This window comes from Chiloscyllium plagiosum, unplaced genomic scaffold (genome assembly GCF_037043375.1).
Source record: "Chiloscyllium plagiosum isolate Xiang-an unplaced genomic scaffold, Cpla_swu_hap1 HiC_scaffold_2, whole genome shotgun sequence".
Taxonomy (NCBI): Eukaryota; Metazoa; Chordata; class Chondrichthyes; order Orectolobiformes; family Hemiscylliidae; genus Chiloscyllium; species Chiloscyllium plagiosum.
The window spans coordinates 78,608,455-78,635,259 of NW_028270140.1; the positions used below are offsets into that span (position 1 = coordinate 78,608,455).

Genomic DNA, 26,805 nt, shown 5'->3' on the forward strand with positions numbered 1-26,805 from the left:
ATTGCTAGTCACTTATGTGATCTAAATTACTTACTACTTGTCAGCCAAAGCCTGGAAGATGTGCAGGTCTTGCTGCACATGGACATAGGATACTTCTCTATTTGAGGAGTTGTCAAGGATGCTGAATACTGTTATCACAGAACAGAATTTTACTGGAAATTAGCAAAGTATAAACTTTAGTGAGTTTCATAGAGGGTTTCACAAAGTGATGCTCACACTCTTGTCATTTGTTTAGTTGTTTATTATCATTCACAACTGACATTACAAGACTACAGAGCTTAGATTTGATCCACTGATTATAGGATCACTCTGCTTGTCTGAGGTATTTGGGGAACTTTTCAGGTCCAAAGGTATCTGCCTTAGGCACATTCATGAGTATGCAGTGCATACAATGAGTCATGATCAGACCAGTGTAATCATCATCCTGTGGTATAATTTAGATGTACCCTGTTTTAGATTACGCTTGCACCGTGAGAAAATGGTTCAGATTGTACTGATAAATATTATAAATCAACCTGTTCAGATATGTTATGACACACATCTAGAGCATATGGGATTTCATCTGGAGCAGATGGCCCAGACTTAGGGACACTATCACTGAGCCACAAGATCCCTCAGATTCTATTTATAAAATGTCTGATAATGGTAATCTTATACTGCATGGTCCTGTAGGAGTCCCCAGGCAACCAGTGAAAGCAGACTTGCAGCAGACAATAGTAAAAAACCCATTCATAGATATTTCACCAAGCACATCAATGAAATGCAGATTGTTAGGCTCCTCCATTTCGACGGTTAATTTGATTGTGGAATTAAGTTTTTTTGTAAGGAAATTCTTCCATGCAGCCAAAGATTCAAATATAGCAAATGCATCATCTAAGTACTGGAAGCATGTAAATGAAAGGAGGTTGGAGTCATTCCATTTCTCACCTACATTTCATTAAATCAAGGAGACTTGGATTTTGGTGAACAATTGATCCATCAACAGATCCATATAAACCATTATTAAGTTGCAATGATCATTACTGAATTTTTTCATAATTTAAACATCAGGGTTAGAATGATGAACTCACTTATCTTTACCACAGACTATGTTCTTAAAACACCCTCTCCTGTCTCTTCCACCCTCACCTTTGATAATATGTGCAAGGAACTTGTGGACAGTTTGGTCAACAAGACAAAGGACACCTGCTCTGTTGTTTTAGTCATTTCCTTCCCTATCCCAACTCTTCAGACTAAATTTCCAGATTTGTGCCCAATTGTACTCGGCCTGAATTCACATTTTTACTATAGATTTGGACAATGCTAAAGCAAACCTAAGACTGAAGAATGAAAAATACAAACATTAGGCAAAACAAATATTGTTGGCAACAGTCAATAGACAGAGATACAAAAAGTACAATTAGAAAATTATTTTATAAGTTAACTAATGATATTTTTAGGTAAAACAAATTGAAATTGCAATACTGAGTAAGAAAATAATTAGTATTACTTCTTTAAATAATTAGTAACAATTATGGAACTATTATTCATTATTTACAAACACACACAACAAACTCTCTTTCCCGACAAACTAACTTTCCTGGTTACAATTAAACCTTTTCTGTTAGAAAATATCAATTGCAGCCTTCTGGAATAGTGGCTGATCATAGAAACACGGCATCTTAGAATTATAGAAGGGACTTCACCCATCATATCTGACAGTTCTTTGGTAAGGTTATTCAACTACTCCCTGTGCTTTCCCACAGTCTTGTATTTTTCACTGTTTACAAGTATACATTTAATTCTCTTTCAAAATTGATGAAAGAATTGTCTTCTATCATCATTTACAGGCAGTGCAGTCAAAATTAGCAACTCATCATGCAACAAATGTTTCCTCATGTCTTCTCTCAATCTTTTGTCTATCACCAAATGTCTGTCTTTTCACTCCTAAGCCTTCTTTCACTGGAAGCACTTGCTCATCAACCAGAATATTCATGTTTTTGACCGTATCTATTAAATTTCCTTTCAACCTTCTCTGCTCCAAAGAAAATCCACACAAAAGTCTCTTATCCTTCTTTTATTTGCAATTCATTCATGCAATGAGGCCATCACTGACTAAATTGGTTGTCCATGCTAAATTGCACCAGGAGGCTTTTGAGAGCCTGTTGACTGCATTGGCTATGAAGTCAGATTTAGGTCAGGTCATATTTCTTCCTTTAAAGGACATTTTTGAACCAGAAGGGTTCTTATGATGATCAAAGGTTTTATAGTCATCAAAGAACAAATAAAAGAGAACAAAGAGAACTTACAGCCAAGGAACAGCCCCTTCGGCCCTCCAAGCCTGAGCCAATCCAAATGTACTGTCTAAACCTGTCGGTCAATTCCTAAGCATCTGTATCCCTCTGCTCCACACCTACTCATGCATTTGTCCAGACACATCTTAAATGAATCTACTGTGCCTGCCTGTACCACCTCTGCTGGCAATGCGTTCCAAATGCGATAGCTTTTCTTGGCTCATGGACACATGCACTTAACTGAGTTTTCACTTCTTAAGAAATATTCTGCCTTTCTACCAAAATAAAAAGCTTGACACTGATTTATATTCTAGTCTATCTGCCATGTTTTAGCCCATTCACTTAGCATGTCTAATATCCACTTGAAGTCTGTGATAGAATTAAAGTTTGTCACCAGCAAATATGGAAAAAATTACAATTTGTTTCCGCATCAAAGTCAACTATACAGATTGTGAATGGTGGTGAATCTAACCCTAACACTTGCAGTACCCTACTAGCAACAGTCTGCCATCTTGAGAATGATTCATATATTTTGACTTTCTGCTTTCAATTAACTAATCTTGGTTTCAAACTTGCGTTATTTCTCAAATTTCACGCACTCTAATTTCTTTTACTCACCTCATATGTGGAATGTGGTACCACCCCCTTTGTGATTGTAACTGAAACAGACAGTGGCTCAATGTTGAGCTGCCCTCCTGCGTTAGATATATTAATTTTAATCAGTCAGGCCAGGAAGGCAGTTCCCGCAATTAGGGTATGTGTGTGGGATGGGGGGGACTCACATTGTAATACTGATACAATTGCTGTGAAGGCAGCTATTTCTGACAGATTGGTTGTGGAAGATCATCCAGAGGTGGGGTAAATTGAGCCTTAATTGGTCAATTAAATGAGCTAACTTTGTGCGTACAGGGTAGCCATGGACAGAGACTTCTGCCATTGGTACTATACCATGGCAGTGGGAAGACAACGTACTTTTCTTCTTCCCCCAATATATTAACAGCAACTCCGAGCTCCCAGCCTATCACCATTGGACCAGGAAAGCTCCAACCTGCATCTCAGTTATAAGTAGAAGTATTTAAACTTATCCAAACATTCTCTTTTCAACATCTCAACTTGCCCTGTTGCCTTTAACATTGTGTATAGATACGCTACAGGTATCTTCAGTTCTACAGCCCTCTTAAACACTATATCATTGAGTTTCTATTGGCTGTTCACATTTTTTGACTAAAATGCATCATGTCACATCTTTAAATGTCACCTCCCACAGTCTACCCATTTCACGAGTCTATGTTCACCTGAAGTCTCCAGCATTCTCATTATTTACTGCATTTCAGAGTTTTCTGCCATCTGCATATGCTGAAATGTAACTCAAAATGCTCTCCTAATGCCAAGGTCCCTGCAAAATACCACAATATACACCCCCCAAGTCTGAGAAACATCACTTCCCTTGGCTTTCTACTTTTTTTAGGACAAAGCTTATCTGTTCCTTAGTTAGTGGCAACACTGCTATGGCACTTTAAAACCCATGGCTTGAAATTGTGCGAACAAAACCATCCTTCATTAGAATCACAAGTGAAACTATTCTTGCCCTTCCAACAGTTGAGTGTCTCCTTCCCGCTTTTACATCATAACAAATAACATCACAGAGGTTTCCCGATTCAGAAAGCCCGTCGTCCCAGAGATTGAATTGAACAATTGACAGTGCACAATAATTGCTGCCCAACTTGGTGTAGGAGCAAAGTGTTTTATCAGCACACAGAATACTCACCCTTTTCCAAATCGTCATGATTATTTTTCTTGGTTTTATTTGTATTGACCATGATCACCTCGTTTCACTAACTTGGCGATAAAAGAAACGTTTCCCTGTTGTTTGAACTCAAAAAGTGCTTGCGGGCATCTTGTGTACACGACTTGCTGGGATCTGACAGCAGCCTTGGGCAGTATTGGGCTCTCGGCTCTGCTGCTGTGCTGTCACACTCTGGTGGAACATGACCGCAGCAACAGGCGGGGGGAAGACGCGTGTGCAAACCGATGAGGTTCTTCCTGCACTTGGCACCTGAGCTGTTCAACAATTGTAAAATAATAATGTTGCAAATTGCTGGGCATTTCAATATTGACACTCCTTTATGTGTTCAATTCCATTAAATTTGAATTGACAGCGACGCTGTGACATGTTTCTGAAAATGTGCCCATCGAAGGGAACAAAATGCAACCCATTCGAATGGACTTTTTTCTTTAACACAGTCTTCTGGACAGCAGGCAAAGTAATAAAAACGGACTCAGAGCTGAGAGGAAGACAAAGTTTATAATCCCTCACAGAATTTGTTGACCGCAGGGAGGGGGCGTTAGGGGGTTGGGCATATTACTGTAAACACCGTATAAATCAACTTCAGGCAAGGTAAGAAACTTGAAGTGAAACCAGGCGATGCTGAAAAGAGCAAGTTCGGCAGCATCTGTGGAGACTCCTATCGGAGGTACACTAGCTGTCTCTCTACAGATCATACCGTGTCTCCTGGTTTCATTTCAGACTTGCAGCGTCCTCTGTGTGTTGCTTTTGTATAAGAAAGCAGGATTTTATTTGGACCGGGATTAGAAGATACTTTTGTCCTTTCCCCTGCTCTCTACCTTTCACAATCATTCTTTATCATCTTTGCATTTGATTTGTCATCAAATGTCCGTCTTACTCTCACCTTACACTAATCTCTCCTTGCCTCTCATCTGTCTCTACGTCTTTTGGTCGATACCTGCCAACAGTTTATTCTCATTCTCTTTGAATCCCTCTGTTACTATAATTCTAGCCAATAACGTGTCAGAAAGGAGCAGAAAACGCAAACTCAAGGATGAAACGGGTGGCAAGTGTGGGGAATGAACCTAAAGAATAATTCTGGCTCCATTATTAATCCTCATTGCTAAAAGATCTCCAGTGGAATTGCTCATATGGGCAGGAAATCCCTTACTGATTCATGTCCCCGACTCTGAAATCTTTGCATTTTTTATCACCTAGTGATGCATTTCAAATACTTCATTTTCAAAAGTCCTCAGCACAATGCAGATATGCTGTGAACTATGTTGTCCTATGTGGTTTACACAGATGCCATTAGTCTCTGACTGCCAGTTCTGCTGGTTCTTATTACACTCTGCAGACTTGCCACTGTAAGAGAAATGATATGTCATGAATGCGACCTGCCAAGCATCACTTGTGGAAACCCTGCAATACGTATATTTCTTCACCATCCATGCCATGTTTCAGTCCACCACTAGCATGTACCTACTGATTTCTGTCTGTGTTAAGTGATTTCAATTTCAGTAGTCATTCAGCCTCCAGAGCAGGGGTCACATTCTAAGGATATGGGGTTACTACAGATGACCACCATTGCATGATACACACACAGACACTCCTATGCACACACACGCACACAGGCACTCCTATACACAGACACGCACACTCACATACACACAGACATACCCACACAGAGATACACCCACAGACACTCACACACAGTCCTACAGACACACACACTCCCACACTCACACATGCATCTTCTCACAGACTTAGACACTTTACACTCACACATGCATATACACTCTCTCTCACAGACACACACACTCCCACAGATACACACACTCCCACATGCACCCTCTCACAGACTTAGACCACTTTACACTCACATAGACACACATACACATTCTCTCTCACAGACACTCACAAACTCCCACTCCAGACACACACACACATATATACGTTCGTGGGGTGAATTTGTACTTGCAGAGTTACATTGTACTTTGCAGAAAAACTGCATGAATCCATGTAAGACTCTGTTAACTCACTTTTTAGATTAGAATCAGTCTAAATATTATGGCACAGATAGGGAACACAGGGGGCTAACACCTTCAACATCTCAACATCTTATCTGCACTGACACCAATTGTTACAGTTCACCTAAGAATGTAAATTTTTTAAAAAGTTTTGTGATTTACATATGAAAGAAGTGAAACTATCATTCTAACAGATGAGAGACTTAACAAACAATCAAGGTATTTTTCAATGTATAATTTCAGTTACATCACACTGTAAACTTTTACTATAAATTCTGTGTCTTAAAATTGTGTACTCCACAACCACCTGATGAAGGAGCGGCGCTCCGACAGCTAGTGTGCTTCCAATTAAACCTGTTGGACTATAACCTGGTGTTGTGTGATTTTTAACTTTGTACACCCCAGTCCAACGCAGGCATCTCAAAATCGTAAGGATATGTAATGGACCATTTATGGCTGACATAGAGTCATAGAGTCATCGAGATGTACAGCATGGAAACAGACCCCTTCGGTCCAATTCTTCCATGCTGACCAGATATCCCAACCCAATCTAGTCCCACTTGCCAGCACCCAGCGCATATCCCTCCAAACCATTCCTATTCATATACCCATCCAGATGCCTCTTAAATGTTGCAATTGTACCACCTCCATCGCTTCCTCTGGCAGCCCATTCCACACATGCACCACCTTCTACGTGAAAAAGTTGCCCATTAGGTCTCTTTTATATCTTTCCCCTCTCACTCTAAACCTATGCCCCGTAGTTAGGGACTCTCCACTCTGGGAAAAAGACTTTGTCTATTGATCCTATCTATGCCTCTCATGATTTTATAAACCTCTATAAGGTCACCCCTCAACCTCTGACGCTCCAGGGAAAACAGGCCTAGCCTATTCAACCTCTCCCTACAGCTCAAATCCTCCAACCCTGGCAATATCCTTGTACATCTTTTCTGAACCCTTTCAAGTTTCATAACATCCTTCTGATAAGACGCAGACTAGAATTGCACACAATATTCCAAATGTGGCCCAACCAATGTCCTGTACAGCCATAACATGATCTCCCAATTCCTGTACTCAATCCTCTGACCAATAAAAGAAAGCATACCAAACGCCAAATGCTATCTATCCTATCTACCTGTGACTCTACCTTCAAGGAGCTATGAACCTCCACTCCAAGGTCTCTTTGTTCAGCAACACTCTCCAGGACCTTATCATTAAGTGTATAAGTCCTGCTTTCCCAAAATGGAGCACCTTGCACTTATCTGAATTAAACTCCATCTGCCATTCCTCAGCCCACTGGCCCATCTGAGCAAGATTCTGCTGTAATCCAAGGTAACCTTCTTTGCTGTCCACTACACCTCCAATTTTGGTGTCATCTGCAAACTTACTAAGTATGCTCACATCCAAATCATTTATATAAATGATGAAAAGTGGTGAACCCAGCCCTAATCCTTGTGACACTCCATTGGTCATAGGCGTCCAGTCTGCAAAACAACCCTCCACTACCACTCTCTGTCTTCTACCTTTGAGCCAGTTCTGTATCCAAATGGCTAGTTCTCCCTGTATTCCATGAGATCTAATCTTGCTAACCAGTCTCCCATGGGGAACCTTGTCGAAAACCTTACGGAAGTCCATATAGATCATATCTACCACTCATCCCTCATCAATCCTCTTTGTTACTTCTTCAAAAAACTCAATCAGGTTTGTGAGGCATGATTTCCCATGCTTAAAGACATGAAGAGACATTTCTTCACCCAGAAAGTGGTGAACCTCTGGAATTCAAAAGCAGAAAGCGGTTGAGGCAAAATAGAATGTTTTCAAGAAGAAGTTATACATAGTTCCAAGCACGAAAGGGATAATAGGGTGTGGGAAGAAAATGGGAGCAGACTACTAAAATGGATGATCAACCATGATCATGTTGAACAGCAAAGCAGACTGCAAATGGTCTGCACTTGCTCTTATTTTCATTGAAGCCCTATAGTACGGAAAGAGGCCATTCAACCCATCGGGTCTGCACCAACCCTCCAAACCCACCTAGACCTGCATCATATCCCTATAAATCTGCATTTCCCATGGCTAATCCTCTAGCCTGCACTTCCCTAGATGTAGCAGAACCAAGCTACCTAACCAGCACAGCTTTGAATTGTGGGACGAAACCACAGCACCAGGCAGAAATCCTTGCAGACACGGGGAGAATGTGCAAAATCCACACAGACAGTCACCGAAGGCTGGAATCGAACCCAGTCTCTGGCACTAAACCAAACCCAGGTCCCTGGCACTCTGAGGCAGCAGTGCTAACACTGTGCCACCCTTCTCTGTTTTTCTATATGTTTCTATGATGATTATGTTGCTATGTCGTGCCAGAGCAGAAATTTGGAAAGAAAATGTAATTTCAACAAGTCTTGAAGAATAGTCAAGTTGTGGGCAGCAAAGCCTATACTTATCCAATAGAATCATATTAGTCCAGGCTCAGGAATGGGATTTATGAGCAGGATCAGACACTAACATGCTTTCAATGCAGTAGAACAGAATTTTTTGATATGCAAGAAATAATGCTAGAAGTGGCATGAAAAGAATGGAGTTGTCAAATGGATTGGATGTTTTAATATAGTGGCAAAAGGCTTTTTACTGAATGATTCAAAGAATGTACTGCCAGCATGGACTGAAGAACAGACCTGTATAATGGCTTGGCTTGCTGTGTTCTTCTAGCCTCCTGCTTGTCTATAATAGCTTGTTGAGCAATGCAAAGCAGAACAGATATGTGGTAGTAGCAAGGTGGAATCTTATGCCTTTCAAAATAATCAAGGGCCAATACCATTTCCACATACCAAGCCTGCACCTTCAGGCAATGTGCCCCTCGATGCAATTTTCCGGGAAGAGTGGCCTACTCATCATCTGTCTGTAGTTCTCCAGTGGAATTAAGAATGGTACGCCGATTCCTGAAACTGCAGGACCAATCAGAGGCCACTTCACTTTGAGGTGCTCACTGTAGGGATTTTAACATTGTTAACGATAAACTCTGGCCACAGCTGCAAGACCAACAAAGTGGAGAGGAAGCCCATCACAGAATGGCTGCTGGTTGCCACTTTGACTCACTGCTCGATGTGTGTGTGTCGGATGGTGGGGATTGTGGGGATGGGGGGGGAGGTGGGTTGAGATCAGAAGGCCTCATGGATCAGAAGGCCTCATGGATCAGGCCAGGGGCCTTAGGGACGGTTCCAGTTACCTGCTGCTGCCGGAAGACCTTGGCAGGTCCCCAGTCAGCCCTTCAATCAGCAGTTGTCCCAGGGGCATGAAGGTGACTGACCACCGACCCAATGCCAAATTATTTGGATTTCATCCAGTTCTACTTTCAATCACCTTCCACAGAATTGGGAAAATTACCCCCTTTGCAGGGATAGAAGGGAAGGCAAAGACTGTGGACATAGTGGGACAGTGTATCAGTGAGTGATGGTTGCAGAGTAGGTGAACCATGAAAATAAACAAGAGCCAAGAAATTAGACAACTTTTTTCGTTAAAAACAAAACTGAACTGAAGAGATGGCAGCATGGTATGGTTTCAGCTCGGTAGAATAGCTCTCCTGTTTGCTCACTCCTCATAGAATCCCGATAGTGTGGAAGCAGGCGATTCAATCCCTCAAATCCACACTGGCCTTCCGAAGAGCATCCCATCCAGACCCAATCCCCTACCCTAATCCTGGGACTCTGCACATTTCTCATGGCTAATCCACTTGACCTACACATCCCTGGACACTATTGGCAATTTAGCATGGCCAATTCACCTAACTGATACATCTTTGGACTGTGTGAGGAAACTGGAGTACCCAGAGGAAACCCACACAGACACGGGGAGAATATGCAAACTCCACACAGACGGTTGCCAGATGATGGAGTTGAACCCAAGTCCCCGGCACTGTGAGGCAGCTGTGCTAACTACTGAGCCACCACGCCACCCCTTTTGTTTTGAAAAGGATGTGTTTGCCAACTTAATGAGTGCCTGTTTCCAAGCTGCAATTGTGGACAGGTTTCCTTGAGATATTCAGAAAGACAAGAATATTAAGCGTACTTAACTCAGTAAGATTTAATAAAAATGCTCCAACCTTCTCTCTCACACACACTCAAGTTCATACGTACAAATAAAAGGTACAAAGTAGGAAGACAGACTAAAGAATCTTTTAAAATCTGATGAAGATTAAGGTAATATAGTTCTCAAAGGTTGAGGCCGTGGGTGGATCCAGGCTCGGCTGGGTAGCCTTTCCAGTTTCAGAGTCAAGGTCATTTAAAGATGTAGATGGATGACTTATCAGTTCTTCTGTAGACAGCAGGTAGGATTGAGTTACATTTTAAATCTCTCTGTCTGCAGCACATCGATAATCAAAAATGCAGGCAAGGTTTGAACTTGTGCAGTTGTGGAGAGACATAACATACATAAAAAGATGACAGAAAGCCCCTGACAATCAGACCCGCGGCACCATTACTTATATGGGTCAGAAAAGGCAATGACATATGAATAATGGCAATTTTAGAAGTTATTGCAGCTTATCTAATAACAGAAACATAACTAAGCAGAGCTTCATGCTTTACCAAGCATCTCAAGTCATGAAAAAACCTAACCGACAGGATGGAATTTTCTGACCTTGTCAGAGACCAATTCAAAGCTGGGAAACCAGTTGAATGAATGGGAGATTTTAGGGGAGATTTTCCACAGCATTCCCTACTCCTCCCAATCAATAAGTACTTCTACACATATAATTACTTTATGCTGTCTACTTTTATTATTGATTATTACTAATGAGCTTCATTTTTGGCTGTTTATGATAGACAACTGCTGCTAACTCAGAAGCTGGAGAAAATTGTCTGTCCAATGCTGCTCAATGCTCAATGTGCTCCATCTCAATGATGACATGATGGGTATGGTCTGCTATGACTGGAAGACGTCAGAACTTTTTGAGACCTGCAATGAGGTTGAGTTTTGGTATTGATGTTCTTTGGCAAATGAATAATATGAGGCCAAGTGACTCTCTGATTATGCCACTAGCAGTTGTCTCTCTCCACTGAGAAAGCAGCCCTTTAGTCTTCTGGGGCAATAGCGAGTTTACCTTTTAATTGCCATTATTTGTATGTCATTGCTTTTTCAGACACCTTGGCTATTGTTTTGCTTTCAAGTAATTTGCAGTGGTTGTCTACTTGCATGCCAGTCTTGCTTATTTAAGATTCAAACAAAAGTGTGCCAACAGAGTTCATTGGACAGTTATTCCGTGATGTTTATGATTCTTTGTATATTTTCTTTCATATCTTCCATATGGAGAAACATCTGAAGCAACAAATGAATAGACTCTCTCATAGAAGCAAAGAGTTTGGTTGACCATCAGGAAGGAAAATATAGGCAAAAGTGAGGACTGCAGATGCTGCAGACAAGAATCTAGATTAGAGTAGTGCTGGAAAAGCACTGCAGGTCAGGCTGAATCCGAGGAGCAGGAAAATTGACATTTCAGGCAGGAGCCCTCCATCAGGAATGAGTCTGGAAGCCTCGAGAGTGGAGAGATAAATAGGAGGGGGGTGGGACTGAGGAGAAGGTAGCTGGGAGTGCAATAGGTGGATGGAGGAAGGGGTAAAGATGATAGGTCGGAGAGGAGGGTGGAGTGGATGGGGGAAGGAAGATTGACGGGTGGGACTGGTCATGAGGATGGTGCTGATCTGGAAGTTTGGAACTGGGGTAAGGTGGGGGGAGGGAAAATGAGGAAAATTGTGAAGTCCACATTGATGCCCTGGGGTTGAAGGGTTCCGAGGCAGATGATGAGGCGTTCTTCCTGAAGATGTTGGATGGTGAGGGAGTGGCAGTGGAGGAAGCCCAGGACCTGTATGTCGTGAGCAACGGATGCGATAAAGTGACATTTGTGGAAGTGCAGGCAAAACTTTGTCGGATGTGGAAGATTCCTTTGGGGCCTTGGATGGAAGTGAGCGGGGAGGTATGGGTGCAAGTTTTGTAATTCCTGCCGTGGCAGGGAAAGGTGCCAGGCGGGGAGGGTGGGTTTTTGGGGGGCATGGAGCTGCCCCAGTAGTCACTGAAGGAACGGTCTTTGCGGAAAGTGGTAGGGGGTGGGGAGGGAAATATATGTGGTTTATGTGGAGGTTGGTGGGGTGGAAGGTGAGGGCTGGGGGGGGTGGTGGAGGGGGGGTTGAGGGTTCTGTCCTTGTTGCGGTTGGAGGGGTAGGGGTTTGAGGACAGAGGTGCAGGACATGGAGGGGATGCATTGGAGGGGAGGGGAAATTAAGGTCTTTAAAGAAGGAGGAGGCCAACTGGTGTGTTCTGTGGTGGAACTGGTCCTCCTGGGAGCAGAGACGGTGGAGCCGGAGGAATTGGGAATATGGGATAGCATTTTTGCAGAAGGTGAGGTGGGAGGTGGTGTAATCCAGGTAGCTGTGGGAGTTGGTGGGTTTGTAAAAAATGTTGGTGTTGAGTTGGTCATCGTTGATGGAGATGGAGAGGTCTAGAATGGGGAGGGAGGGGTCAGAGATGGTCCATGTGTACTTAAGGTCGGGGTGGCATACGTTGGTGAAATTGATGAACTGCTCAACCTCCTCGTGGGAGCACGAGGTGGCGCCAATGCAGTCATCAATGTAGCAGAGGAAAAGGTGGGGAATGGTGCTGGTGGATACGGAAGATGGACTGTTCTACATAGCCAACAAAGCTACAGGCATAGCTGGGGCCCATGGCTACCCCTTTCGTCTGGAGGAAGTGGGAGGATGTGAAAGAGAAAGGGGAAGGAAAATATGACAGTCCATTCTATTTCCTTACTGCCATCAATCAGTATTGACAATGTAATGAGGAAAGTTGTTGATGCCTTCACACATATATAGGCTTCACTCACCAACAGTCTGTCATTTAAAACTGAAATTAACACATTATATTACAATTAAAGGCAAAGTATTGTGGAGACTAGAGATTTGAAATAAAAGCAAAATATGCAAGAGTTACCCAACAAGTAACATATGTGAAGCCAGCAATAGTTGTTAACATTTCAAGCCCAGTATGACTACTGTTTGGAATTAATGTATATTGCAAAAACTGCAGTAGTTATCTTCAATAAGTAAGAGAATATGGAAGAGTATCATCTAGAATTAAAACACTATATTGTGAGGATAACAAGACTGCATTCTCTGTGCACTCTGCTACAGGGATGAGACCTAAACAATATAAAAACATCAATCACCAGAAAGTTTCAAAAAGGAATGAAACTGGATGGACTATCTGACATTGACTAAGGCACCAGAAGCAACAAGGGCAAACACAGCCCTGAGACCCTACAAAGCCCTCCTTACTAACATCTAGTGGCTTGTGTCAAAATTGACAGATGGGCTAGCACCAAGGGATGAATGCAAAGTGGTATTCATGCCTTGGACTGACAAGTAGCAAATAACATTTGTGTTACACAATTGTTACCAGACAACAATCAGCTCTACCAAGGGCGAATCTAATCATCATCATTTGACATTCAATGGTTTTACAAAGACTGAATTCCCTACTATCAAAATCTTGGGGGTTCCCATTGACTAGCAACTGAACTAGCCATATAAAATCAGCAATATCACTATAATCCCAGAGGACCATACACTGCTGTCTCATTAGTAAAAGGCAACTCATGATGGTTTAACTTGAGGATCATCACACCTCAGGGGAGAGGTGAGATGAAGAAGGTGGGACATTCATTGTTGCTTTAGCTGGTATGGGAATTGAACCTGCGCTGTTGGCATCACTGCGCATCACGAAACAGCCATCCAGCTACTGAGGTATCTAACCCTCAGCAATATAAATACAGTGGCTATCAGAGACTCGGAATCTTGCAGCGAGTAACTCACCTACTGACTACCCAAAGCCTGTCCACCAGCTACAACGTAAAATACTCGGAATGGGATGGAATATTCTACATTTGACTGGATGAGTGCAGCTCCAACAACTTTCAAGTACCTTGATACCATCCAGGACCAACCAATCCACTTGATTGGCACCACATCCACAAACATTCACTCTGCCCACCATGAAGAATCCAGAGAGGGATCTTGATATATTAAGCGAGTGGGCAAAAACTTGGCAGATTGAATGTAACATGGGAAACTGTAAGTTTGTGAACTTAGACAGGAAGGATGGAGGAGCTGAATAGTATTTAAATAGAGAAAGATAGCAGAAATCTATGGAACTGAGAAATTTGAAAGCCTTATCCATGAATCACAAAAAGCAAGCATTCAAGTTCACTAGGTAATAGGGAAACTATGGATGAATGAATAAATGATTAATTTTTGAAAGAATGAATTATTTTATTGTCAAATATATTTTCAAAGGAAATGGAGTATAAAAGTATAAACCTATATTTGGTATTGTCAGACCACAACTGAAACACTCTGAACAGTTTTGGATCCCTTATCTAAGGAAAGATATACTGGCACTGGAGGCAGTCCAGAGCAGGTTCGCTGGGTTGATGCCAGGCATAAAGGTAAAATAAAACAAAGAACTACAGATGCTGGAGATCTGAAACAAAAAAATTCTGGGGAAACTCAGCAGGTCTGGCAGCATCTGGGGAGAGAAAGCAGAGTTAACATTTTGAGTCCAGTGACCCTTCACCAGGTATACAGGAACTGTGTTGTGAAGAGTGGTTGAGTACATTTGGCCTGTACTCATTGGAATGTAGAAGAATGAGAAGAAATCTTCTTGAAACATGTCAGATTCTTAAAGGATGACAAGGTAGATGCAGAAAAGTTGTTTCCCCTTGTCAGAGAGTCTAGGACCAGAGGGCATAACTCAGAATAAGCGGTCACATATTAAGACAGAGATGAGGAGGAATTTCTTCTCTCAAAGGGCAGTGAACTTGTGGAATTCCTTATCACAAGGTGCAGTCAGGGTCATTACGTATATTCAAGGTTGAGATAGATTTTTAATCAGTAAGAAAATTCAAGGTTTCGGCTAAAAGACAGGACAGCAGAGTCCAAAATTATGAGATCAGCCATGATCTTGTTGAATGGCAAGCAGAATTTATTAGCTGGTAACCCATTTCTGTTTGTACATCATATGGTCTTATGACAAAGATGCTTCAATGTAATATGGACAAGTTGAGTGAGTGGGCCAATACATGGCAGATGCAGTATAATGTGGATAAATATGAGGTTATCAACTGTGGTAGCAAAAACAGGAAGGCAGGTTATTAGCTGAATGGCTATAAATTGAGAAAGGGAAATTGCAATGAGGCCTGGGTGTCCTCATGCACCAGTCACTGAGGGTAAGCATGCAGGTGCAGCAAGCATTGAAGAAGGCAAATGGTATGTTGGCCTTTCATAGCGAGAGGATTCAAGTACAAAGAATGGGATTCAAGGAAGACATTCCCAATGACTGGGGAGTCCAGAACCAGGGATCACAGTCTAAGGATAAGAAGCAAATCAATTTGGATGAAGATGAAGAGAAAGCTTTTCACATAGACAGTGGTGAACCTGTGGAATTCACTACCATAGAAAGCAGTCAAGGCCAATATATTATATGATGCAAGGTTTGTGAAGGTTTGTAGCTCAGGTTGAGGTTTAGGGTGTAGGTTTGCTCGCTGAGCTATAGGTTTGATATCCAGACGTTTCATTACCTGGCTAGGTAATATCATCAGTGGCGACCTCCAAGTGAAGCGAAGCTGTTGTCTCCTGCTTTCTATTTATATGTTTGTCCTGGATGGGGTTCCTGGGGTTTGTGGTGATGTCATTTCCTGTTCGTTTTCTGAGGGGTTGATAGATGGTATCTAGAACTATGTGTTTGTTTATGGCATTGTGGTTAGAGTGCCAGGCCTCTAGGAATTCTCTGGTATGTCTTTGCTTAGCCTGTCCCAGGATAGATGTGTTGTCCCAGTCGAAATAGTGGTTTTTTTCATCCGTTTGTAGGACTACGAGGGAGAGAGGGTCATGTCTTTTTGTGGCTAGATGGTGTTCATGTATCCTGCTAGCTAACTTTCTTCCTGTTTGTCCTACATGGTGTTTGTGGCAGTCCTTGCATGGAATTTTATAAATGACGTTGGTTTTGTGCATGGGTTGTACTGGGTCTTTTACGTTTGTTAGATTTTGTTTGAGAGTGTTGGTGGATTTGTGTGCTACTAGGATTCCGAGGGTCTTAGTAGTCTGGCTGTCATTTCTGAAACTTCTTTGATGTATGGTAAGCTGGTTAGAGTTTCTGGCTGTGTTTGGTCTGCTTGTCATGGTTTGTTCTTGAGGAATCTGCGGACTGTATTTTTTGAGTATCCGTTCTTCTTGAATACGTTGTGTAGGTGGTTCTCCTCTGTTTTCCGAAGTTCGTCTGTGCTACAGTGTGTGGTGGCTCGTTGGAATAGTCTTCTGATGCAGCTTCGCTTGTGTGTGTTGGGATGGTTGCTGGTGTAGTGAAGTATTTGGTCAGTGTTTGTCGGTATTCTGTATTGCAGGTTTGTAGTTCTCCGTTCTTCTTTCATTCGACTGTGACGTCCAGGAATGCGAGTTTGTTGTCTGTTTTTTCCTCCTTGGTGAACTTTATGTCTGTGCGGGTGTTGTTGATGATGTTAAATGTCTCTTCTATTTTGTTTCGTTTTGTGATGACAAAGGTGTCATCTACTTGGCGGACCCAGATTTTTGGTTTGATGGTTGGTAGGGCTGTTTGTTCTAGTCTTTGCATTACCGCTTCTGCTATGAATCCTGAGAGTGGAGATCCCGTGGGTGTGCCATTGGTTTGTTTGTAGATTATGTTGTTGAAGGTGAAGTGGGTGGTAAGGCACAGGTCCACTAGCTTCATGATGTTTTCGTTGGTAATGTGATTGATGGTGGTGGGGATGTGTGTGATGGTCTCTTCTAAAAGTGTGGTAAGTGTTTCCTTTGCCAGGTTGATTTTGATGGAGGTGAACAGTGCTGTTACGTCGAATGAGATCATCGTTTCATCTTCCTCTATTTTGGTGTTTTTGATGATTTTTAGGAATTCCTGGGTGGAGTGGATGGAGTGCTGTGACTCATCTACTAGGTATTTCAGCCTTGCGTGTAGTTCTTTGGCCAGTCTGCAAGTTGGTGTTCCTGGTAGTGAGACTATGGGTCTGAGGGGGCTCCTGGTTTATGGATTTTTGGTAGTCCATAGAATCGTGGGGTGTTGGTCCCGTCTCGTTGCATTTTCTGGAATTCCGTCTTGTTTAATTGTCCGGAATTGTGTAATTTTCTTAGGAGATGTGTAATTTTGTTTCCTAGTTGTGGGGATTGGGTCTAGCGCCACCTGTTGGTAGGTTTTGGTGTCTGCGAGTAGTGCATTGGCTTTCTCTATGTAGTCCCTTCTGTTCGGGATGACTGTGAGCCAACCCTTGTCTGCAGGTAATATAACGATGTTTTTGTCTTTTTTGAAGTTTTCTAGGACTTTCTTTTCTTGTGTGTTCAGTTTGTTTCCTATCCTCTTTCAGCTCAGAGTAGGTGCAACTGTCTGTCTGATCGTTTGTTGTGTTTCTTCCGTGAGTTTGTTGTCCTTAAATGTGGTTTCTAATGCCGCTAGGAAATCCTTCTTGTCAGCGTCTCGGTAATTGAAATTTAGTCCTTTTACTTGCACCGCTTTTTCTGTTTGATAGGGTTCGGTCTGATAAGTTCTTTATCCATGCCCCTGTGTTATCGGTTTTGTCTTTGTTTGTGAGTTTGTCAAGTTTTTTCTTCAGGTCCCGATTTTTCTTGATCTGTGTTTATCGTTGTTTGGTGTTTATGGCTCGTTCTACTGCGTCTGTCCATTCTTGATTTGTTGCTTGGTTGAATAACGGTTTTTGGCGCGCAATTTCCCTATTGTATTTTCGGAGTCTGTGGTGAGCGTCATTGATTAGTTCTTGAGGCATTCTGTGGCCATTTCATTCTGTTAAACGTCTGGCTTGAGGTGTTTTTATCGGCGGTTTGTATTGGAGACATTTTGGCAGTACCTGTTTTCTCAAACGTTCATGCAGGAAGTACAGTTGTTCACAGGTGGAACTCTCTCGGATGGCATTCCTTTCCCATCTTCGGGCAAGTTGTAGCGTGTTGCGCACAAACAAAGACAAAACCGATAACACAGGGGCATAGATAAAGAACTTATCAGACCGAACCCTATCAGACACAGAAAAAGCAGTACTAGTAAAAGGATTAAACTTCAATTACCGAGACGCTGACAAGAAGGATTTCCTAGCGGCATTAGAAACCACATTGAAGGACAACAAACTCACGGAAGAAACACAACAAACGATCAGACAGACAGTTGCACCTACTCTGAGCTGAAAGAGGGAAAGAAACAAACTGAACACACAAGAAAAGAAAACCCTAGAAAACCTCAAAAAAGACAAAAACATCGTTATATTACCTGCAGACAAGGGTCGGCTCACAGTCATCCTGAACAGAAGGGACTACATAAAGAAATTCCTGAAGAAGGGCTAATGCCCGAAACGTCGATTCTCCTGTTCCCTAGATGCTGCCTGACCTGCTGTGCTTTTCCAGCAACACATAAAGAAAGCCAATGCACTACTCGCAGACACCAACATCAACCAACAGGTGGCGCTAGACCCAATCCCCACAACTAGGAAACAAAATTACACATCTCCTAAGAAAATTACACAATTCTGGACAATTAAACAAGACAGAATTCCAGAAAATGCAACCAGATGGGACCAACACCCCACGATTCTATGGACTACCAAAAATCCATAAACCAGGAGCCCCCCTCAGACCCATAGTCTCACTACCAGGAACACCAACTTGCAGACTGGCCAAAGAACTACACGCAAGACTGAAATACCTAGTAGATGAGTCACAGCACTCCATCCACTCCACCCAGGAATTCCTAAAAATCATCAAAAACACCAAAATAAAGGAAGATGAAACAATGATCTCATTCGACGTAACAGCACTGTTCACCTCCATCAACATCGACCTGGCAAAGGAAACACTTACCACACTTTTAGAAGAGACCATCACACACACCCCAACCACCATCAATCACATTACCAACGAAAACATCATGAAGCTAGTGGACCTGTGCCTCACCACCCACTTCACTTTCAACAACATAATCTACAAACAAACTAACGGCACACCCATGGGATCTCCGCTATCAGGATTCATAGCAGAAGCGGTAATGCAAAGACTAGAACAAACAGCCCTACCAACCATCAAACCAAAAATCTGGGTCCGCCAAGTAGATGACACCTTTGTCATCACAAAACGAAACAAGATAGAAGAGACATTTAACATCATCAACAACACCCGCACAGGCATAAAGTTCACCAAGGAGGAAGAAACAGACAACAAACTCGCATTCTTGGACGTCACAGTCAAATGAAAGGAGAACGGAGAACTACAAATCTGCGCATACAGAAAACCGGCAAACACTGACCATATACTTAACTACATCAGCAACCACCCCAACACACACAAGCGAAGCTGCATCAGAAGACTATTCCAACGAGCCACCACACACTGTAGCACAGATGAACTTCGGAAAACAGAGGAGAACCACCTACACAACGTATTCAAGAAGAACGGATACTCAAAAAATACAGTCCGCAGATTCCTCAAGAACAAACCACGACAAGCAGACCAGACACAGCCAGAAACTCTAACCACCTTACCATATATCAAAGAAGTTTCAGAAATGACAGCCACACTACTAAGACCCCTTGGAATCCTAGTAGCACACAAACCCACCAACACTCTCAAACAAAAACTAACAAACTTAAAAGACCCAGTACAACCCATGCACAAAACCAACGTCATCTACAAAATTCCATGCAAGGACTCCCACAAACACTACGTAGGACAAACAGGAAGAAAGTTAGCCACCAGGATACACGAACACCAGCTAGCCACAAAAAGACACGACCCTCTCTCCCTCGTAGCCCTACACACGGATGAAAAAAACCACTATTTCGACTGGGACAACACATCTATCCTGGGACAGGCTAAGCAAAGACATGCCAGAGAATTCCTAGAGGCCTGGCACTCTAACCACAATGCCATAAACAAGCACATAGATCTAGAGACCACCTATCAACCCCTCAGAAAACGAACAGGAAATGACATCACCACAAACCCCAGGAACCCCATCCAGGACAAACATATAAATAGAAAGCAGGAGACAACAGCTTCACTTCACTTGGAGGTCGCCACTGATGATATTACCTAGCCAGGTAATGAAACGTCTGGATATCAAACCTACAGCTCAGCGAGCAAACCTACACCCATATTATATGATTTCAAGAAGGAGTTGGATATTGCACTTGGGGCTCATGGAATGAAAGAACATTGGGGGACAAGCATGAACAGGCTATCAGGTCGAGATAGTCAGCCATGATCGTAATGAATGGTGGAGCAGGCCCAAAGTGCATACTACTATTTTCTATGCTTCTACGTAACCCTCTCCAGCATAGGCCTCAACAATCTGACACCATGAGCTGTTGTGCTTTTTTTTATATACTTACACCACATTGGATGATTTCACATTTTCCCACATTATACTCCATTTGCCAAATCTTTGCTCATTCATTTAACCTATTGGTGCGTTTTATAATCTCCTTATACATTTGAGGCAATGTAGGTAGAAACTGGTCTGCCTTTTCTCCAGCCTCACAGGAAGTAGGAAGCATGTATCAAACAGTCTTTTTTCTGTTTGGCAAGATGTAATGAGTGGTGTGCAACTGGGTATGATAATGGGAATTCAACCGTTCACAATGCATCCGCATGACTTGGCTGAGTGCACAACATTTTCTAACGACACAAAGATAGGTATCGAAATAAGTTGCAAAGAGGACAGAAAGGATGGCACATCATCTAAATGGTGATAGAATGCCCATGCAGCCCACGCTCCTTCTTGTTCATAAGTTTGTGAAGCTGCCAATTATGCAATGTCGTAAATATGAAACATTCACTCATCTGTTTCTAAAAGCAATTCTCACCTTCAACCTTTATGACCAAGAAGAAGGAAAGCAGCAGTTTCATGTCAACATATTTTCCAAGTATCATCCTGACTTGAATATTTCCTCTTTTATTCATTGTCACTAGCAACTGTTCTTGAATTTTATTCCTAAAAATGGTGTGGTAGCAGGGACAGCCCACCTCTCTGGGTAGCTGAGGAATCTGACGAATAATCAAGAAAAATCTGAGTCAACAACAATTCTTTGTACCATAGTTATGCATGTGTAGTGCATTTAAGATAAGGTTTTATTAAAACATTTAAAAATTAAAATATTTAAAAAATTGGCCCAAACAATTGTGTTAGACCTGGAGACTTTAAGTTTTGCAGGGAATATAATTTCACAACATTTTGTTCTTGTAAATACAGCAGCATAGAAACATGGCTGCAAAAATTAACTTAAAATGAAACAAACAAAATCATTGACCACTTTTTGTTAATAAACAACAGAGATTAATGACTTAGGGAGAATGCAGCACTGGAATGAGACTGACATTAAGTTATGTGCACATTGCCTTTGTGAGTTATGTAGCTGATACCATTCAGTTGTATTTTTATTTAATGTTCACTGCTTCTTTTATATTTTTGATCATATTTGGCTTTCTAAGTTACAGTAATTTCCACTGAAAATTGCACAGAAATTCTGTGGACTATGAAAGTGTAAGGTAATGCTGGCACTATTAATTGCCACGAAGAAAAATATCCAGCCCATTATATCCAGCCCAGCTGCTGGATAAGTGGTATTGTTGTAGATAGGTTGTTGCAGTTTTGATGGGCCAAAGGGCCTCTTCTGTGTTATATAAGTCTTTGAAACTCTATAAAAATGTTGGTTAGGTTACATTCATACACAATCTTTGATTTGCAACAATGTACTTTCTGGTTTGCCATGACATTGAAGCTGGTGTGTGACCAGTGACTAATGCCAGTGATCTCACATTGCATTGAACTAAAGACACAGAACTTGAACTTCTCAACTGCAGATCACAGATAACAGTGTAAAGCAAGGTTTTCCACGCTTTAGTTTCCAGAAGGTAATAGGAATCCAGCCATTCAGGCTATTATGTAATAGGCTGCAACATGACATCACATCACTCAATTCATTCATCACATAGTCATGCACCTCTTACCTGCTACTAAAGTCAGACCTTTATTTGTGAAATTAATTGCTTTTTGCAAATAACTTCAAAGCTGACAGCATGACCTAAATGATTTTACTTAAGATGAATGCACCGTACATTGTAGCCTAACCACACATACAATTAACAGCTCTAGTGTGTTAGGTCCAATGAACTCAGGTCAAGTTTGGGCAGTGGCTGAGTGTACTTTCCAACTGTACAGCAAACTTAGGATCAATTTTTTTCTCCTCACTTCACTGCATCAATTAGGATCATTCCTATACTTTGAATAGAAATCAATAATATGAGAGGATGTTTAACAGAATTGTTTTAAGAGCTCATTAGCTGAGCTGCAAACTATGCGTGCAGGTTACAATATCCTGCTGAGCTAACCGCTGTCTATGTTATTGTCTTCACACTTCATGAATGTATGTGATATTCTACCTCTGCAACTAAATAGCAAAGGCATAATGAAGCAATTATTTTAAATTTTAATTAGGTTTTAAATTTCCTTTCATCAGTTTTGTAAGGTGTAAGATTGCATTTCTGTATATAATTACTTAGAATATAGTTAAAACATCTGATACAAAGTAGTTCAAATTGCATATATTAAATAGGAAACTGTGTTTTATGAATATTTTCCAAAGCATACTGCTCTTTAAACTATTTACATTGAAAATGTTTTACATACAGAACTGTTGATAAGTTGTAATTTTGAAAAGAGGAAGCATCTTTTATCATGATTGTTATAGTGAGCTAAATGGTCAGTGGTATACAGAATGAGCATCAGGAAGAAAACAGCACATGATCATTCTCATTTTTGTTATCATGACCCAATCTTATGTTTCCAGATAACCAGAGATTACGCTTATGCACCAAGCTGTGGAGCCCCTCATGCACTAAGCCTCTGCAGGGCAAATCCACTAGTTTCTGGAATACTTTGCAAGTGCTTCTGAATCTGAGATGATTCAGAGACCTTTTACAGCTATTTAAAGCCAGTTTAACTCCTGGTAATTACACAACTTACTCCCAGTCTCTCAAACTGACCTCTCAACACTCTCCTTGATACCCACCTTCACCTCTCTGGGAACCCCTGACCACAATCCCCCTCCCCACCCCCACAAACATCTGACTACTTGCTCTGATCCCCTAATTATACTGCTTGAACTTAGAATACCCCCCAGCAATCCCTCCAACCAGATAACTTCCCTGCTGAAACTCTGTTTACACTATAATCCCTGAGCACCACCCAACCCCAACTGACTGTACTACTCAAGTACACAATCTGCCACGACCACCTGACTAAACCCCAACCCACCTACCATCTCACCCACTGATCATCCTTGTCACCTATTACCTCATCTCCTGCCTCCATCCCAACTTATCAACTCAAACACCCTATTCATTTGCCCACTTACCTAAACCATTCTACCCATTATCTTATTTATCCTTTCACCAAGTCAGCCATACAGCAATCTTCACACTGGATGATTAAACATACCAAGCAGAAACCAATGCTGTCACTGAAAATTCACATGCAGCTACAGCATGCTATAATAAAGGTTCATAATATATCAACATTGGGATTTTAAAATAGTGGTAAATTTGACTTGTGATTTTAGTTCTGTGCAGATGACATTTTTTAAGAGCTCAGGCATTCATTGAGAACAGTGAACTAATGATATTATATACAAGAAAGCTTACAACTTAGGTGCCAAACAGGATCCCTATGGTATTAATTGATTAAGTGTTTACAATGCCTAGTTTTATGACTTATGGTAAAACAAGTAGTCAGGGGCCACTAGTAGTTTGAGTTCAGAATCGCGTTTTAGTTCAGAATCAAGTTTCAGTCGTGTGAATTCCCTAGATGTCCATAAATGTCTTCATTCAATTGGATACTCACTTGGTACTATCTGTAGCTCAACTATCAAGGTTCATATTTGCAGCAATCATTTTAATATTTTATTAGAGTCCAGACTTTATCAGTATTGACAAAGAATTCAAAATGCTCTTTCTCTGCATTAGGTATGATGATATTATTGGGGGATATTTCTACTAATGCTAAGTAAGATGTTAATCTAACTAACTAACAAAAGAGTGTGATAGTTTTTATTAAGCTGGAATGATCCTGTGTAATGTTGCAAATAGGGTTGAGAGTGCTAATGATGTTGGTTTGTTCCTGAAGGAAGCAGTCTGGCGGGGATAGTTGAAGAAAAAAACAATTTAACTTAGATGTTGAATTGCAGTGATTTCTGGATATGCGTATTTATCTTGAGTTTAATTCCTGGGAACATTTAATGCTCAATAATTCTTTTAGGAGCAATTGTAACACATGCTTTAATGATCTTGGAGTAATTATCCAAGTTGAAGGTATCAAAGCCTATAGTTGCTACAGTAAGTGGGCAAAGTTACAATGGCGGCACCAAAATATTTTCTACAAAATGTTAACATAACTTATTCTCCGTCTTAGTTCAACACGTAGCTCCAGAAGTTGCAATTTTGCATTTTGGCAAGTTGTTAGTAAAAGAACTTCATGAAAGAATAGATGCAAATGCATTAGACAGAATGCATCACATTACATGAAGTCCAAATAATACATTTGCCAAGACATAGAGTCATAGAATCATAGAAATGTACAACATGGAAACAGACCATTCAGTCCAACTCGTCCATGCCGATCAGATGACCTAATCTGGTCCCATTTGCCAGCACTTCTCCCATATGCCTGTATACCTTTTCTATTCATATACAATCCAGATGCCTTTTAAATGTTACAAACCAGCCTCTACCACTTCCTCGGACAGCTCATTCCATACACTCACCACCTTCTGCGTGAAAAAGTTGCCTCTTAGGTCCCTTTTATATCTTTCCCCTCTCATCCTAAATCTATGCCCTCTAGTTCTGGACTCCCCACCCCAGGGAAAAGACTTTGTCTACTTATTGAATCCCCAGCCCCAGCCCCAGCCTATTCAGCCTCTCCCGATAGCTCAAATCCTCCAAAGCTGGCAACTTCCTTGGAAATCTTTTCTGAACCCTTTCACGTTTCGCAACATTCTTCTGATAGGAAGGCGACCAGAATTACACACAATATTCCAAAAGTGACCAAACCAACGTCCTGTACAGTTGCAACATGACCTCCCAACTCCCCTACTAAATACTCCGAACAATAAAGGAAAACATACCAAATGCCTTCTTCACTATCCTATCTACGCTTGCCCGATCTGGGGATCCGTTGGCAGAACAATCACCGATATGTAGACACATGCCATTCTTTCAAATCTCTGATCAGCATAGGCATAACAACTAGGGGTATGAGTAGGTAATTCAACACTTCAAGCTTATACACCATTTAATATGATCACGACTGATCTCATCCGAGCCTCAACTCCACTTTCCTGCCCACCTGCTATACCCTTTAAACCATTAATTATTAAAAATCTTTCTACCTCATCAAATTTATTCAGTGTCTCAACATCCACCATGTCAATTCACAACCCTTCAAAGAAAGGTCATTCCACTTGTCTGGTATAGGTAAAGGCTCTGCCATGGAGAATGCATCGATTAATGATGATTAACATTTTAACTGTTCGGATTTGCTTAAAGTTTAAACCAAGCAGGTTGGCACTGAGTGGTCAGGCTACAGCCTAAGGAATAGACCAAAGAATGGCTATCACCTACTTTGTTAAGTTGCATTAGGTGCAGTGCATTCAAAGTCCACTTGCCAACTAATTAGCATTCCCTTTCCATGCAATGCAAATGTTGCTTTTCCCAATTGCATAGCTATTCATGCAATTTGTTCTGATAAGTGAACAATGAAAAGTTCCTTCAAAATGTAACTTTTTCAGCAAAACTCAAATTCTGTACCATTGAATAACTAAAGGAACTTATGATGAAACAAATGATCTGATATCATACATCTGATATCTGTGAATCAGTCTATTTTGTTATGCAAACACTGGGTATCCTTCTATATGGACAGGTGGATAGACACAAAATTGCAATTTTCCAAAAGCCCACCAAAAGCCCAAAGACACAGAAATTGTGCTATTTCCTGTATTAGGTTGTTCAAGCTATTATTCAAGGCAATAGCACAAGCTCAACAAGTGCACATTTGAAGGAGCTGAGTGTTATCAATGTGGGTGATTAGGAAATTTCAAGAAATATTATCAAACAGCAGAGTCTACATCGCCACAGAAACAGAGGGTAAATCCTATCAATGGAAAAATTCCTGACAAAGAGAAATTATTTGGAAAAGAAAAAGTCTAGAAATTAATGATAAAGATCAACAAAGTGAGGCAACATTTCTAGATGAGGTCAAACATAGCCAGCAGAAAATCACAACTATCATCTTAAAAGAGCAAGAGTTAGAAACAAATTTTAAATTCAACACAAAGGTGGATATTTCAATACTGGTTGACACCTTTGCTGACACCTAAACTGCAACCTGTGAGCTAAAGCTGCGAGGTTCACATGCACAGACCCTCAGTTGCATGGTCAATTTACCACTAAATGATGAGAAATCATTGAGAATCTGTGAATACAACAGAACCAGAACACTTCACTACTAAGTAGAATTGCATGCAATGAGCTAGTTCGCTTAGAGATTGTGGATACAGTGCTCCACACTGAGAATGAAAGAGAATTTCAACGGGAAT

The 26,805-nt window shown here is 41.3% G+C and overlaps 1 protein-coding gene across 1 annotated transcript in view; it reads right to left on the reverse strand.

Moving 5' to 3' along the window:
* The window catches only part of LOC122557361 (transmembrane channel-like protein 2-B), a 135,987-nt gene that overhangs the window by 98,387 nt on the left and 10,795 nt on the right, over positions 1–26,805 (reverse strand). Inside the window, exon 3 of the mRNA XM_087993972.1 lies at positions 21,019–21,199. Coding sequence (XP_087850098.1) covers positions 21,019–21,199 — 181 coding nt within the window. The remainder of the gene's footprint in view (positions 1–21,018; positions 21,200–26,805) is intronic.